Source organism: Candoia aspera, chromosome 1, assembly GCF_035149785.1.
Source record: "Candoia aspera isolate rCanAsp1 chromosome 1, rCanAsp1.hap2, whole genome shotgun sequence".
Taxonomy (NCBI): domain Eukaryota; kingdom Metazoa; phylum Chordata; class Lepidosauria; order Squamata; family Boidae; genus Candoia; species Candoia aspera.
The window spans coordinates 131,334,902-131,352,835 of NC_086153.1; the positions used below are offsets into that span (position 1 = coordinate 131,334,902).

General features: G+C 38.0%; 1 protein-coding gene across 1 annotated transcript in view; it reads left to right on the top strand.

Moving 5' to 3' along the window:
• Positions 1-17,934, top strand: part of CSMD1 (CUB and Sushi multiple domains 1) — a 1,072,463-nt gene that overhangs the window by 233,983 nt on the left and 820,546 nt on the right. Inside the window, exon 4 of the mRNA XM_063298442.1 lies at positions 15,008-15,120. Within this exon, the coding sequence (XP_063154512.1) occupies positions 15,008-15,120 (113 nt within the window). The remainder of the gene's footprint in view (positions 1-15,007; positions 15,121-17,934) is intronic.

Genomic DNA, 17,934 nt, shown 5'->3' on the forward strand with positions numbered 1-17,934 from the left:
AAAGATTGTCCCCTAGGTAATAAATGCTGTTACATGGAGTAAGAATCCAAGATATTTATGCCTCCTTCGGGTATATGTTTTATTTCTGATGATGAGCCATTGTAGGAATGTTATATATTTATGAGGCTTCAGTCCAACAGACAATGAAGCATGCTTAACATTGGGAGATATGACATGCTCAGCCAACCAAAGATGATTGTTTGGTGCTGGAAAAAGGAATTGCATACATTCATTTCTAGGACATATGTAAGGCATTATAAGCCGGGCATTCCACAGGCAGGGCCAAGTGTGTGTGTGTCTGTCTGTCCTCTGTTAGGACAGAGGTGGGGAACTTGTGGCCTTTGGAATATCTGTGAGTCCTAGAACCTTTCATCACTGTCCAGGCTGTCTCAGGCAGCTGGATGACATTCACCAGCATTAAGAAAAACTGCCATGGATTCCTCATGCTTCCCCCAGGGTGGGAAGATTGCAGACATCAAGACAGTGGTACTGTTGAGTCCGCATATACATTGTGATCCATACTATGTTCTACTTCTTTTTAATGTATTCCTTTTTGCTGTTTGCATATGTGCTCCTATTATTATCTAAGCACAAGGCAGACTGAGTAGAGTCCAGGAGATATCAAACGACTAAAACATATTTACTGCATGTGCAGAACCAGTAACAAATACAATGTTCTTTTCATGAAGCTGATATACCATATATTGTTTTGCTAGTACCCTTGGGTACACTCATTTACCCCTCTCCAATCTAAAAAAAGAATCCATATATGTGGCATCTTGAGCCACTGCTGTTTGTGACACATTTACCTGCCACTGTCAGAGATAAGAAATATTTCATTAAAAAATGTACAGCAGAACTTTCTTTTAGCAACCTTATCATTATTTCAGTTCTGTATCCCTCCTCAGATTTCTTTATTATACAGACTACCTATGTTTGATAGCCTCAAAATCCCCTCGAGCTATATAATTGTTGTCAAATATATATCAGAATGAAAGAGGTAAAAATAATGAACACATTTGTGGTACAGGAATCCAAAGCCTCACATTTTTTTCCTGACAGCGCACTATCATGCTGTCACTGTGCCCTTGTGGTAAAAATAAATTAGCCATTTGCATTAGCAGAATGGCTCACTCATAAACTCTGCCATAGTTCCCAAGCCATTTAAAATAGCCACTCAAGGCCAGCCCCTCACCTTTAGCAGCCAGTAATGATCTCACTATAATTCTACAATATTATTGTTTCTATGAATCATCCTTTAAAGGAAATGGCAAAACAGTTCAGGAAAAAGCAAGTAAAAGATAAAAGTGAATAAAAGAAAAGAAAAGAAAAGACAGAATTCCAGAGAATAACTGTGGGTTCATTCCCACATCCTTCAAAATGTAGCACATAGATGTCCCTGCACCGTTTTAAATGTTATGTCTTTATGATGTTGCCTCCCTCTCACCCCCAACCAACAGCAGAGGCAGCGTTAGCTGTTCCACTTTTAAAGTAGTATTTTCCATCTTCTCCTGACAGAGTGTTGCCATGGACATAATTTAGGGCACTTTAGTATTGATGTGGTTGATGACATAGTCACGGCCTGGGATTTGCCCAGTTCCTATTGTCCACTCTAGGCTACTGTGAACACATCTGTCCCCTTTGGTTTGTGGGCCCTATTTTCCAGGGCCATTCTGCTTTTGGTCCTGGGGATCTGGTTGCTTCAGCTGGGCTTGGATCTGATCCGTGGAGCGGTGAATCAACCATGTGCCTCCTCAGCACCTGTCATCTACTTTTAAATATGGCTTTAGTATATTTGCGGAAGACCCCTACACATGCATTTAAAAATAGCCTGAAAAACAGTTGGTAGGGGTAGGGTGGGGTGGGGGCAGCTGAAGTGGGAAGGAGATTTGCAATTGCACCAAGAAACTATCCCCCTGCCAGCTGTCAACCAGATGGCTTTTAAACACAGGTTCGGTAATGTTCTGAAGCAATACTAAACCCCTATCCAATAACCACTGAAACATGCACTTTCACGTTCATTTCACTTTTTTGTTGTGATTGCTCTTTCAGAAGGCTGCTAAACCTATGTTGTCTGAAGAAGTAGCTGACAGGCACTGGGAGGGCCATGTGGTGAAGTGGGATCTCTCCGTCTTCAACGCACTAGTGCCTGGCAACTGTTTCTCAGGCTGGCCAACAAGTGCTGGCAGGTTGACACCCCACTGTGCTGCCCCGTGGATCTTGGGCAGGGGAGGAAGCAGTCCTGCTTCTCCAGTGTGGAAGACTGCCATTTGCACTTGAGAAGTTTTATTTAGAAACCAATCTACATACACTCAATCAAATACATTTAGACATGTAGTAATATCCCATATATTCACTATAGATATACTGTATATTTATTGATATAATTACCTCATATTAATTTACTAGTATAGCTTCCTAATCGTAGGGCCTAACAGTGTAATGGGGCATGATTGAGGGTTTCAGGACCTCATTCCATGACCTGTGAGAAAGGCTCTTGTTTCACAAGAGACTAGACAGCTCAAGGACAATTGAATGGCCTGTGCATTCCTATCATATATCTTCCCTAACAAAGTATGAACAGTGCATGCCAAAGTAACTCTTTGTAGCATCTTTACACTCAGGATTTAGGAGCTCATCAAACAATTATCTTGCTTTTGTTACCAAGCAACAACCTGTATGGTGTTACTGCAGTGTCATGTATGCTGTCTGTGTGAAACCTATATGTATTTGTAGTACTTTGACTTCAGAGGAAGGGCTTAGGGTCAGGTAACTCACTGTATTCAATAAAATAACAATGTCTATTCTCTCTAGGTAAGTTCCTGGGGTGCATTTTCCACCACATCTAGCAGCCTTTGCCATCCCATTGATCAGCTGCAAGCCCAGTACCTGATCTGTGGAGTGGGGGAGAGCAACCTACTGAAATAGGAGAGACTCTCCCAATTCACTGGGCTCCCCTCTCCCCACAGATTGGCTATTTTAGTTCCCGATTTTGACAGAGGAAGATTTGTGGCAGCTTTTCCCTCCAGCTGGTCATATTCCATGAAAGGAGAACTGAGTTGGAAGAAGCAATTTGAGTGTGTTTCTGGAGAGCAGGAACAGAGAAGCCACTCTTTGTAACTTTAACAAAAGTAAGGTTTGTACAAGAACTGTATGGTAGGACAGACAAAGCCTACCTCCTAGATAGCTATTTTCCATCAGGCAGAAAGTCAGAAAGCAAGTGAACTCATGAGAAGGAAGCACTCTGAGATGAGCAATCTCATAAAAAAAGAGCAGGCAAAGGGAGAAAAAAAGTCCAAATGTTCCATCTCCACCTCGCTGACCCTTGTGGTCAGCAGGCTGTGAAATGCTGAAGGGCCAGTGCAATTGAAGTCATACTTCTAACGAAACCAAGCCAGGGGGAATCCACCAATCTCTTTCTTTGTTTCACCTTACAACTGCAAGGACACGGGGCTTGGTGGAGGCAGAACAGGGCTCAGCAGTCAAGGCAGCAGAATTTCTGCTGGTTTTAGGGATGGTGGACTGGTGTCTGACTCTGCCTTTGGCGTATGTGAACTGTGAACTGTATTGTCTTGAAGCCCGACACCTCTGTATTCATCTAAATCCCATTTGCTTCAGTGAGATTTACTTGTGCAGAAATGTTTACATTATAAACACACACACACACACACACACACAATAAAAGACTCTGCGCACGATGATTCTCCCTCTTCATTGCATTTGCAGGTAGCACACTTGGGGAGGGTAAAACATTTTCTCAGGTTTGGGGAATGGGAAAATGAAAGTTTGAAAAGAATCAGGGAGCCCTTACTATTGTCCTGAACTGATAGGCTGCTTCCTATTCGTCATTTAGAAAGAAGTCAAGCCCCCCTCCACCCTCCCAAAATACAAAAAAACCACTTCCTTCTCTTATAAGCAAAGGGAGGCACAGAGAGTTCTAAAATAAAAGAAAAACAAAACAAAACAGGAAAATATTGTCTCCTGGCTCCTAAAAATTGGTCCTAATTTCATCCCACTCCATTTTGAGCTGAGCATTCTCAATTGAAGATTTTAGCTCAGCCCAAATTTTCATACGTATGCTTGCAGCATATTGGAAGTAAAATTTCACTTGCATATATTTTGATCCAGTTCCTGAGTAACTTCAGGAAGGATGCTTTAGCTAATCAGATGCATCTGATTCTTGTGCCTACTTATGTAACTGCCCATATAACTGCCCATTCTTTCAAAAACCATTTACAGTTTGGCATTGGCTTTCTTTTTAATGCAAAAAGAAATCTTATACTCACATAGTGTGCTTAAATAGGGTCTGGAGGGGCAGGGGAATCCAAATTATTGCAAAATGCCCCCTTATATGTATTCAGCATACTATCAAAATAATTTCTCTCTTCCATGAAACTGATGAATCCAGGAGTAAGGGAACTGGGTTGAATGAAATCACTGAGGTTCTGTTTGCTTCTCTGTCTGTTTGCTATGGTGAAATAATTTCAACACAGCAGCACTGTTGCCTTTCTGCATCAAACTAAAAGTACTGAGTGTGGGCTGGGGTGGAAGAGGCACATTGGATTCAACCTATGACTCAGTATTTGAAATGATCAGATGCTGATACTTCATTCAAGGAAGGAAAAAACAGTTAATTAAAATGAAATCCCAAGAGCTTTTTCAGTGTTCTGGGCCTGCTCACATACATCAATTTTCTGGATCACTGACTTCAGTGGAAAAACAAATGTACATGTGAGATAGATAGGTGGATGGATGGATGAATGGATGAATGGATGGATGGATAGATGAACTGATAGATAGAATGTTGTGAGAAGTAGTGTGGGACCTCCCTACTTCTTTCAGAGTCTTAAAATTACCATGGGTAGCCAAGATGAAGTCATACTATTCTGCTTGGAACCTGTATCTCTTCACTACAAAACTAGATAATATTTTATTGTTATTATTCTAAATTAAATTAAATTAATTAAATTAAATTAATTAAATTAAATTAAATTAAATTAAATTGATTTTTTCATTGTCTTTTTCTTCCCCAAGCTTGCCTTTTTCATTTAGGGAAAGCTAGTTATGGGGTAATGTAAGAATTAAAGTAACCCTCTGAAACTTTACTTTGGGGCACTTTAGACAACAGCTGCTATGCTTCAGAGATGGTCAACCTAACTCAACAGCTTCAGTTCATTCTTTGGGCCCTCCCTTACAGAAATGTAGACGAGTAATGGGTTCACTGTTCATTTCTGTTTTCACTTGTTCCACTTGTTCTTCTTTCTTTTATATATGTTCCTTCTTATGTGTTTAATTTCAAATTAGAAACTGTTTACGACAGAGACTGATTCTCTTTTGTTGTGTAAAGCAGAGGTGCCAACCTGAGTATCCATGCTACCTGAAAACATTGAAGACTTTGGGGACCTTCTAAAGCTCACAACATTCTCCAGAGTTTTAACAAGCCTCTTTTGTAAATCCAATATAGGAAAATTATCCAGGTCACCCTCTTGGTTTGTTATTTATATATTCATTTTAATTATTAAGACATCAGCTGGTTTATTTTGTATGTCCAGTGTAGCATCTTTTTCCATATCATTCTTGTAGCCTGTCATTTTAAAATGACAGGCTTTCAGATCATTCTCAATCTTGTCTGGTAAAATTTGTTCCTCTTCCATAACATCTTTCACACAGTCTATCTATAGAGGCAGACACTCTTAAAGTTAACTTCTGGGTCCATTGTTCAAAAATATTCTTCAATATGTCCAACATTAAAATATATTGCTTCATTCTGTATTAGTAAGTCAAATTTAAGTGTTCCTTTTCTTTAATTGTAATCTTTAGTTCCTTCTGGTTCCCTCTAGTGTCCAACCTTCAAAGTCTCATCCTATCATGTTTTTTTTAAAGAGAATTCAAAACAAAATCATTTTCCCATGGGAAGGATTCTTTTAATTAATTCCAAAATCTTATTTCAGATCCATCTGGACCCTTAGTCCATTTGTAACTTTCCAAAATCAAAGTTCTAATCAGGCTTTTGCTGTTTATTCAAAAAGAATTTGCTTAAGTCCTTAAACTTGTATTTAAAACTTCTTTCACTATGGATTGAAGAAAAATTACCTGGTGTTTTCAGACTTGTCAATCTAAAGGTTCCTAATAGCTAAAAAGCAGTTAACGAGCAATTTCTGAAAGGAAGGATACAAACCCAGTGTCTTTAAAGGCACTGATTGTGGTTTGAGCAAGATGGCTATTCCCTCATCTTCCAGAGCTCTAAACCCACTGGAGACCACTGTCTTGCAGTCTCCTGGTGAGAAGCAGCTGTCTGGAGCACTTGTGGGTGATCTCAAGTCCTTTCCTTGTCCAGAGACGAATTACAAAGAGCCTGTCTACTCTTCATTGGTCTACGCCAACTCTTCATTCTGCCCCAGTCATTGGCTCCACTTCTGTTCGCCCATACTTCCCCAGAAGTCAAAGTTGCATACCGGTCAAATTCTAAGTGATGTTCTTGTCCAAAAAAAAAGTTTTTACTCCTACAGAATAGTCAATTGATGATAACTGACTGGACATGCATTTCAATGTATTATCCTATGAAGTTGGTCAATATCTCAATGATATATTATGTTAATGTCATTTTTCTATTCTTAGAAACTTTTTTTAACCCACATTCCATCAGATATTGCAATACTATTATTTCAGTATCAGGGATGATAAGAAATTATTCTTTGATCTCTTCCAACTTTGCTAGAGAAATGCATTGTGTCTTGGATAAACATCTAGATCTTCTGAAAGATTATTCCCCAAATGGGTCTGGATTAAACCATATCACATTCCTATTCCCAACTATTTTTTTGAGGAAGAAAAAAGAAGGACCACCTTCACTGGCATATCTAGCTCTACTTCAGCAGCTAATTAGTAATAAAATTTTGTGTGCTGCATGAAAGACTAACTGTAATTCTACTTGTCATCCAAATAACTAACATAAACTGCAACTATCTATTGATTTTTAAAGAATAAGATGTACTTCTATACTTTGAGTTCAATCAGCAGCTCATGTATTCTAGATTAATTCATAAAATATGAGTGGGTTGCAAATTATGCAAATTCTTTTGCCATGCATTGCATTGGATGAAAGTCAATCATAAGTTTGTGCAGCAACCATTTTAAGCACTGTTCAGTTTCTTCTACACAGGAATGGCACTTTGAAGTGAATTACCAGTTCATTTTCAGTCAGTGGGCTTTTGCCAATAAAATATAAAGACCAGAGAGCTGGCAAAGAATCAGGAGTGACATAGTTATCCAAGATTTTCCTTGGCTGTGTTTGCATCATCATATTTTAGTGAGCGAACTACAACATTCTATGCCACATAAATCAAACTATGTTGTAGTCGCCCATGAAACACAGCAAAATGGACATAAAACATGTCTTCATTTATCCTCATTCTCAATTTATCTTACATGATGGGAGAGACAAACTACAAGAGATTCAGGTTAAATAGAGGAATCTTTCATTATTGCAAGGCAATATTTAGCTCATCCATCATTTTTCTGCCCTGGCTTGACCTAAGCCTGTAGCATGAGTAAATAGCCTGCCATAGGTAGAGATACAAGGAAGAAAGGAAAAGACAGGTCATACTGTAACATATAGAAACAGACCCACTTGTTCTCCAAATTATCTCACCTGGCCAATAAGAAAGATAAAACTTAAATGGTAGGAAACAAAGATCACTCACAATGTTCAAAAGATTATTATTTTCATAAGGAATTGTTCCGAGTTTGAAGACTGAGGAACTAGGGGAGGGCATACTTCTTTGGGGCATGGACAGACCAATATGCACAAAGGAGAACTTGAAGATTATAAAGTTGACACTTTCCAGGGATCAACATTTATTTATTTGTTTGTTTGTTTGTTTTAATTTATATAACCGCCCATCTCATGCTTGTGACTCTGTGGAGTAGACAAGAGAATCGGGTAGATATTCCAATCTTTGTTAACAGAGTTTGCATTTTCTGAGACAGGCTATAAGTTCTTCCACACGTCAGACATGGAAGCAGTCTTTATATACACGTTAAACAAATTGCACAGCCATTCCATAAGCAAACCACTTCAATATTGTAACATTTTTCCAGTTATGCCTTCTATATTTGCAGCTTTACCATTTTTCAGCATTCCGACAGTTGGCAAGCAGGTAGCCTTAGAAATTGTTGGAGATCCCAGCAAATCAGCATGCCTTGTTAGCATGTGGATGAGTTCGTTCTAGGATGCAAATTCTCTATGTGCTTCTGAAGGAAGCTGTTTGTTGCCCCTCCCACATTCCTCACTTCCTCCTCCTTCACCTTCTGGGAAGAAGCATGAGTCTGCAGCTCTTCCCATCTTGGGCCATGCAGTGGGCCTAAAATTCAGGAGGTTTCCCCTTTCTCCATGCAGCCTTCAGCGGCAGTGAGGGCTGAGGGTCAATTCAGTTTAGGGAAAAGAAAGAAGAACAAAGGAACATTTTTCTAAATGGATGTAACTGGACCAAATAAACCAGTAAGACTCTTTTTACTTACTTTTGAACCTAGTGTGTCATTCTTTATGCTTGGGTGGGCTAAGTGTATTAGATCAATAACCTATATTTCTCTAACATGCTCCTTAATGCTATTTAAGATAATATTCTTTTTCTGTGCACATCTTTCATTGTGTTAAGCTCTGCTCCATTCAGTGGTCCTAGCTGCCCACTAATGGCTTCAGAAATCAACTATATAAATAATCTTCCATCATTTTTTTCCCCTTGGGCACTAACATGTGTAGCATTCATTTCAATTCTATTCTGTAACATATTGCTACCATTCCAATACAAAATCTCTAAAATACTTCTTCCAGGATTCCCTCACTTTGGTTTCATTCAAATAATTCTATTCCTTTTGTTTTTAACTCCCTTGACTCTGTTGGTGGCTTTTTGTTAATCCTTTTAACCCAGTCCCAAGACATTTTTTAATTTATTTCCATCAACATCAGTCTACATTTTCTTCCCCTCTTTTAGTCTTAGCTGTTCTTTGCTCTCTTTGAGTACGTTCTCTGCAGCTATTATTTTCTCTATATGTACTTTATGTATGAAACAAACACATGATCCTTACGTGTTAGAGTATGTGCCACATAAGGACAACAAAAGAGGATTGTAGAGGTCTATATACAATGCATTTTCCCCCACCTCGCTGCCTTCTAGAAGTATTAAACTTCAACTCCTGTAATCCCACCTTGATGTGATCAGCATATAATGGAGGTCGTTAGATTCAGGAAGGCTGACATAATATCTGAGGAAAAAAATATGACTTGAACAAAGGAGAAATTAGGAGATATGGGTTTGCTCTTACTCTTAGGGAGAAAAGAGATGCTCTAGAACAGGCGACAGGATGGTGGGCCCCTCAAGGGCAGATGGGTATTCTGGAAGAAAACAGAAAGAATAGGCATGGTCATTGAGAGACTCACTACCATCAAGTACTGGAACAAAGTCCAGATCACACTTATCAGCTCATGAAGTGTGTTGTTTGCCAACAGCAAGGTTGAGAAATGTGACATAATACTTTTCTGGACTTATTAAATATACTGAGAGTTACCTCTTCCTATGAATATACAGGTAGTCCTCACTTAACAACCATTTGTTTAGTGACGGTTCAGACTTACAACTGTGCTGAAAAAAATGACTTATGACAGGAACTCTCACACTTATGACCATCGTGTCACCATGGTCACATGATCACAGTTTAGGCGCTTGGCAACCAGTTCACATTTATGACCGTTGCAGCATCCTGTGGTCACATGATTGTTATTTTCAACCTTTCTGGCTGGCTTCTGCCAAGCACAATCAATGGAGAACTGTGTGATTCACTTAACAACCATGTGGTTTGCTCAATGCCCACAGTGTTTCACTTAATGACCGCCGCAAAAAGATCATAAAATTGGGTCAGATTCCCTTAAGGATCGCTTCACTTAGCAACTGAAATTCCAGTCCCAATTATGGTTTTTAAGTGAGGACTACCTGTATATGGGGACAAACAATATTGTAAAGATTAATTACAACCATATGACCATAGATTTGAAAGCCTAGGAAATTCCTGGGAGGTCACCTGAGGTTCTTATCCATCTTTTCAATTCATGGAACTGGAAAGGGAAAGAAGAATGATGCAAGTGAATGGTCTTAGTTGGAAATAGTGTATTTGGTTTTTTGGACCATTGTTTGGCATGAGATTAATTGCACACACACCCTCCCCAAGGACTGGTAAAGTATTTTTGCTTGAAGCATGTGAGTTTGATCAAGTAGGCTTTAAACCCTAATGTTCCAAGAAAATAATCTAGGTGAACTCTTAGCAAGGTAAATGTAATTTAAAAAACGTAACAGAGTCTCATAACTGAAGAGTACAATATTTTCTGAGGGAACAAAAGCAATAGAAAAGAAGAAGGAATTGTATCTTTAAAATTTCAACTCCTGCTCAGAAATCCAAATGAATAACTTGGCAATGATGTGGAAAGCATATTGGTAAAATTAAGTGGAGGAATTAAAAAAAGAAAGCCATACTTGCAGTGAATAAAGCTGATGATGTAGGAATCAGCTGTACCTATAATAGAAATTTGTGTTTTTGAGTGATTCTTGATTTCTGGTGACTGCCTGGGACTAGTCCCTGCAGTTTTCTTGGCAACATTTTTGGAAGTGGTTTGCCATTGTCTCCTCCCTAGGGCTGAGAGAGAGCGACTGGCCCAAAGTCACCCAGCTGGTTTTGTGCCTAAGGTGCGACTAGAACTCATAGTCCCCTAGTTTCTAGCCTGACACCTAAACCATTATACCAGAATGGTTCTTATACTAGACAGAACCATTCTTTCAATATAGACCTGGTCTTTCCAAGGCCACCAAGAAAATGGCAAAATATTGGTTGATTTGGAAATCTGTGTGTGTGGGGAAGAGAGCCTAGAATTTAAACCTAGGAGCATTACCCTATTAAAAACCCAGGGCTTTTAACTCTGACTGTCTATCATTTTTTATTCTTGCCTGCACCATGAATGTGAACTTTCTGCCAAATAAGTCAGTTCCTGAATAAGAGATAAAAGTCTGAACAGACTTGCCTGTTTGAAGCCTGATAAAACTGTTGCTGTTGATATGTATGATACTATCAAAAGGGAAACTGCAAATCTTTTGAAGAGGCATAAAACTGAAGTGAAGAGGTCTTTACTTTGATATTAGTGGGGAGATAAGCTCTACTTGGTCCTTCCAAGAAATGCCAGACTTGCTGACAATCTTTTGGAACATGGAAAGAAGGCACACATGCACGAAATCAACACCCTTTAATTTAATGCTAACCAATGCAGAATACTTAATTGAGGCATATTGCATAATATTGCAGAAAGTAACCTCATAATGTTGTTGTTCTGAATTTTAAGAGAAATTAAAGCTGAGTGTAGCTAAGTATAGCAGATTTTAGTAAACTCAAAGGAAGAATAAGTAGGATTCCATAGCAGTAGACATTAATGGAAAATGGAGCTGAAAGTGGATTGGCATTCCTAACAAAGAATATGTATAAGCACAACTGCAAACAGATCTGATGAATTTTAAAAATGGAGCACAGCAAAAAAAGCCAGTGTGGCTATAATAAAAACTTAGTCAAAAACCAAAGGCAACAAAGGGAGTATAAATCAGAGCTTCTATAGATATCAAAATAACAGGAAGAGAAAGTGAAGATGGAAAAATCCTAACAGGCTATGAAGAAAAGGCCAGCCTATTCAACTATTCAATTTTGGTTCAGTTTTCATCAGCAAGAAAATACAACACATGCATGTAACTTTCTTAACAACAATGTGGAAGTCATTTGGCACTTTTTGCTTTTATGATTATGCTGGAAAATAATACAGAGTATTTGGAGTGAAGTACATGGATCCAGGTGCTTCAGAAAGAAGTGGCAGATATCAAAACAGTTTCAATTCTAGAGCATTGCCTGAAATCTGATCACAGAAGTTCAAAGCAATCAGCAGTCATTTGCCAATAATTCAGATTCCAACAGACGACTTCAGCCTAGAGTTGGAAATATTTACTAAAATAATATAATATCAAGAAACAGCCACTAGAATATATCTTCAGATCAAAATTACATGTGTTTATATGAAGTATATCAAACAAATACAAAACAAAATGAGATTATAGGATTTTCATTATTATCCATCTACTATCTCATCAGAAATGTATTAAGTTAAGAAAATACTTTTCTAGACTGAGAATAAGCTGTTACGTTACTGAAAATGATTTTTGAAGTCTGTTGGGGAATGGTTTTGTTCACCGAGAACACAGATGATGATAACAAATCTCTCATACAGAGAAGACAAAGGGGGGCAGTCAGTGATATATAGAAGTAATTATTTTAATGAAATTTAGGAACAAACATCAATATTTAGAAAGATTGACAGTTGGAACTGGTTACAGCAGCCCATAGTTTTTTCTCAAGCCTATCTTTAGGGCTATTTCTCATACCGTGAAACTTTAAATAGGAATACACTACAAGACAGGATATGCATTATTTGTGAAAATAAATGACATGCCTGTTTTGCTGGGTTTTCACTGTACTTTTTTTTTAAGTTACAACTTTCTATTCCTATATGCATATGGACTTTTCATTAACAAAGATCTTTTTTTCTCTACAAAGAAAAAAAAAATTACAAAAAGCTCCTAAGAACCAATTTGATAAGAATTTGACAATATAGGATTGCAAATTAGAATTTATGTGGAAAATTTATTTATTTCTTTGTTTTATATCCTGGCTTCTTTTTACATAACTTAAGATGGTGTATATAGGAGTGCTCCCTCCTCGTATTTAGCTCACAACAGCCCTCTGAGGTGGTTTGATATGCACACTCACGCATATTCCCACACATATATTTACAAATCTACTTCCTCCTTAGTTTCTGTTGCTCAGAGATACAGTAGTTCTTGTAGTGGAATCATATGTCAGAGGGGGAAAACTGGCAGTTGATACACATTGTGGATGGTTTGGTTCCTCAGCTGCCAACGTAATCGGCTCCCACAGCTAAATTTCAGTGCTTCAATAAATTCTACCAGGTTCAAATGCAGCGTCTAGGTACTGTACTTAGGATTGTACCCCAAGACATTTTTCTTCACTCTTTTGTTTAATCCCTATTTTTATAAGGAGCAAAAGGCAATGTATAAAGCAGGGTATAGGCCTGGTGAAAGCAAGCATATTTTACAAAGGTAGATAGCTACGGACAGTTCTATGGTATAGGTAGATACTAGTTTTAGCTGTATTTCCTTGTTTTCCTTACGACATCCATAATTCTTTTTCATAGCTCTTGCTCTTTTGTGCAGTTTGCATTGTGTTGTTTGCTCCAAAAGGAAACAGCCGGATGGTAGGTACATATGTATGAATGTATGAGCCTGTCTTTGTTCTTTTTTATGATTTTGAGAATTTTTAAGAACTGAACTGTGCTTATCCACTGGCATTTATTCACTGATGTTTCTTTCTCCTGACAGAATTTATAATGAAACACTTTGTTCTATTAACCATGCCAGATAGCTAATAGTTTTGCTGTCTTGTTTAGTTTTAATCACAGGAGTTACTATATACTGTACTGTTATGTAGTGTCATTTGGCTCAGTAAATTCCAGCGAGGGGACCAGTAGCGTCAACAAATATTGATTGCTGCAGCATTAAGAGACACATAGGAGCATCTGGAAAATAATGAGAATAGGGGACACAAATGCTACCGCACTGTAAAAGCCAGCAGCCCAACATAGGTGAAATGGCATGCTGAGTTGTGATAACTCAGCTGCCTATTAGCAACCTCCAAGCAGAGATGTCTGGAAAATAAGCAGCCATATCAATGGAACAAACAAACAAACAAATAAGTGCCCTACTATTGGTGGTGGGGGAGGGGGAAGCAGCCATTCCCAGCAACAGATGTTGGCTGTCATAAAACATAACAAAACTTTATTATTCTTTAATATATGCCAGTTGTATTTTATAGGCAGGAGTGGGGAGGAAAGGTATTTGGTTCTGAGCCACAGCAGAAGTTGCCCTCTGGGTTAGTTGCGGAACAGACACACAGAGTCAGAAAGACACACAGCATCCTACACAACTCCAGAGGTTGCTGCAACTCCCCGAGGGACAGGTTTCCATTCTGCTTTGGGAGAACTAAGATGGAGCGAGTCCTTGAATTCACCAGAGTTCCTGTTCCCATAGGATTTAAGCCTTGCAGATTTGATGCAGCCTTTGTCTAAGAATGCAGCCTTGAGTATTATAATTCTAGTATAATTTTAATAGGCATACCTGCTGCTCTGCCTTGGCCCAGCTGTGCCTTCAAGACCTTTAGGGAGACAGGAAAAAAAAATTGCTGCATCTCAGAATGTCAGCTTGAAAACAGGCTTTTTGTGAGCTGCTCTGAGGGCCTGTTAAGCCTGAAAAGCAATATAGGGGTGTACACAAACACCACATGCCTTTTCATCCATGTAGAATTATTTTGGAAAGCTATAGAATTCTAGGAGCAGTAACAATTTATCTACTCATAATTGTGCTGAAATAGGAAGACCAGGTTTGCAAAATTCTTTGTCAAAATACAAAGCACTCTCCATTGTTGGTTTCCAGAAATTTACAGGGGAGATTCATTGCAAAAAGGGAGAAAAATTCTTCAGTTGCCAGAACGAGTCCTCACCAGATATCACTGAGCAGATGATGGCGTTCAGAAGCTGTTGTCTTCTATGAAGCGGGGTTTTCATGAACCTTTGGGAACATCAATTTATAGCTAATCCCAAAATGACAAATTTTGGTTTGCATATCAGTTTAAAAGTTTTAACTAGAATGCAAATTTACTTGAAAAGTGAACTTCATTTATAACGATTTTTTCAAGCTTCAGATTTTGTTTTCCTCACCAAAGAAGGCATTTCAAATAGCCAACAAGTTCAGTAGGATTATTTAATTTTATTCTTAAAAGATATAAGAAATATAGTCTCTTCCTCCTCCTCTGCTTTTTTTCCCCAAATCTCTTTCATTTGTCTATCTTGCAGGCTTTCTGGATTTCAGCTGCCATCATCTCTTGTGAGCACAGGTTCTATTCTGACGCTCTGTTTCACAACTGATTTTGCTGTGAGCGCCCAAGGATTCAAGGCTATCTATGAAGGTAAGATGATATATTTTAATATGTAAACAGACCTACAGCCTGACTGGCAAGCATCCATCTTGTGGATGGATTTGAATCCATAAGAGGACTTGTAGAATTGCTGTGAGAACATTGAATATCTTGTTAAAATTCTATTAACAGTGATTGGATTAGTATTCTTGAAATGTTGTGGGATGATTTTGGATTTTTTTAAAAATACAGCTTTCTCTAGAAGTATACTTGTGCAAAACACTGGCTTTGTATTCTGGTGTATTTCATTTTCCAAATATCTGAAAACCTGAATTGCAAAAATATGGGTTTCAGTCCTGCTGTTATTTCTACATTCTTGGCAGAGGCAGTATATACTTTCTTATGGTGCAACCCTTTGTGTATAAAATTACATGAGAATGAGTTCCTTTGACCATAGAGAAACTTACTTCTGAGTGATCAAGTGTAGAATTGTTATATTTTATATTTCTCTACCCTTTTTTGGCTATTACTGTTTAAAATTATGATTCTGTAAATCTTTGAAGTAGTAAAGGTTTTTGCTGTTTTGTCTTATATGCGTGTGTGTATGAAAGAAAGCTGTATGTAAGTATTTTTATATTGTATTTATTTTACTTGCAATATTTGTAAACTGTTTTTATCAAAAAGACTTTGGGCAATCTAGAAAAAAACAGCACAAATGACCATCAATACTTAGTCAATATTAAATCAGATGGCTTTCCACAATCACCCTGTGAGCCCAAAGCTCATATCAATTGACATGAAATGGTTTTAAGGGCCTTCTAGAAGGCAGGGAGGGTTGAGGTCAGGCAGAACTTTGGGGCAGCATATTCCCCACTGAAAGGTATGCTGTTCAGGGCATCCACATTGGGATGTCCATTTAGATGCTTGTCCAGATATGGAAATAGTTATTCAGCGTTGCATTAGAACATCCACTCAGGTGGTTATCCAAATGTTGAAACGGTAGCTCTGTATTGCATTGTTTTTCAGCGGGGCATACATTTGTGTGTATGTTATAGCACATAGTAGTCAGATTGCTTTGACTGTCTCCGTTAAAGACAAAATGTAAGAAACAGTAAGAAGCACCTGTTAGGGAAATAACTTACCAATGTATTCCATTCATAAATAAAAATAGATAAGCAAAAAGAGAAAACAAGGCTATACCGCAAGGATGTGCAAACACACACACCTGGGAATGTCAAGCTTAATTGAGTTTACACACATTTGAGTGGAGCTCAATGGAATTGACTTTACATGCATAGGATTGCTTTGTTGTAATGCAATCTCATGATCTCATGCATGCTTTCTCAAAAGTAATTTTTTATTAAATGAACACATTTATAGATAAATATGCTGCTAATAAAGTCTCAGGAGGTTTCAAGAGATCAGACAGATTCTTTCAATATATACCCCATGGCTTCTTGCAACTAGCATGTCAAAGAAATATCTAGTTCAGAGCTGTTTGTCAAGTTTTGTTTCATAGAGAGATTTTTATAAGGGGCAATTTACAGGCAGATGAAATTAATGAAATTGCATAGTATGGTAAACTATATATGGCAATTTTTGAGAGTCCAAATATGACTATTTGAAGCACATTTGAACTGATAGTATTCCCTTCTTGAGGCCAAAGAATCAGTTTTGCTACTAACTAAAGCAGAGTAGAAATTTTGAGCTACTTTTCTATTTTGTGCTTGCCTTTATATATTAGCAAATGGTAAACCTTAGAGCTCAGGTGAATCTTTGTGAAGTTCCATTCTGGAAGCAAAATTGTCAACCATGAAAGGACTTTTGAATCAACCATAAAGTGAATGGAAATCAAAAGTGTCCCTCTGTTTTTCATCTAAGGGCTTGATTCTACTCACAGCTTGCAATGTCCCAAGCTCTTTGGAAGCCCTGAGCTATCCTGCTAAACAAAGTGAGAGGAGGATTTGAACCGTGGAAAGAAAATGCTGTGCATTTCTCCCTACTTTTTCTTCTTGAACTTAGAGCTGCCTTTTACTATTAATGCTATAATATCACAGTGGTTATAACACTTGCCTTGTAAACAGTAGATTGGTGGTTCAAAGCCTAACAGGATTGTCTTAATAACTATTTTTCTTTTCTAATCTTCCTATTTTCTGCTGTTGTTGTAGTTTTTTTTTTAAACGCCCTGTGGTTCACCATTTCATCATTCTTTTTCCATCACTGAAAGTAGAAGGATTTCACCCTCAGTTCCCAAATAGCTAAAAAAAACAAAAAAAAACAGAGAAACATAGGAAGCACAAGAAATAAAAATAGTATTTAAAAAAAAACTGGGTCTTGAACCATCTATCTTACATTTACAATGCAAGCATTGCAAGCATTGGTTATTATAGCCTTCGTGGTAAAATGCAGCTCTAACAGGAATTAGGGAGCATGGTAAACATTGGCTCAGTTGAAAGGGTGTTCCTGGGTTTAGTCTATGCACTATCCAAAGTGAACAAAAGCCTCAAGGCGACCTAGCAGGAAAAATGTAAGCGGAGGAGAAAAATGGATCCTGAAATATACTAGACAGGAACTACTCCCTTGGCATTCTCAATATTTCAGTGGGATTAACTTCAGGTCTGATTTGGTCCCTGCAAGTTCCTCTTCCCAGCCAAAGAGGTAAATTTTGAGCCAAGGCAGCTGGTGGGAGGGAGAGGGAAGAGGCACATCCACACAGTACAGTAAAATCATGCTTTGTAGTACCCCATCCTTACATTTACTGAATAATACATTCAGTAAATGTATTATTTACATATAATACACATAATAGCGAGGGGGCAAGAGAGTGAATGTTCAGCAGTAAAAGAGCTTTTTAAAATTTCCATT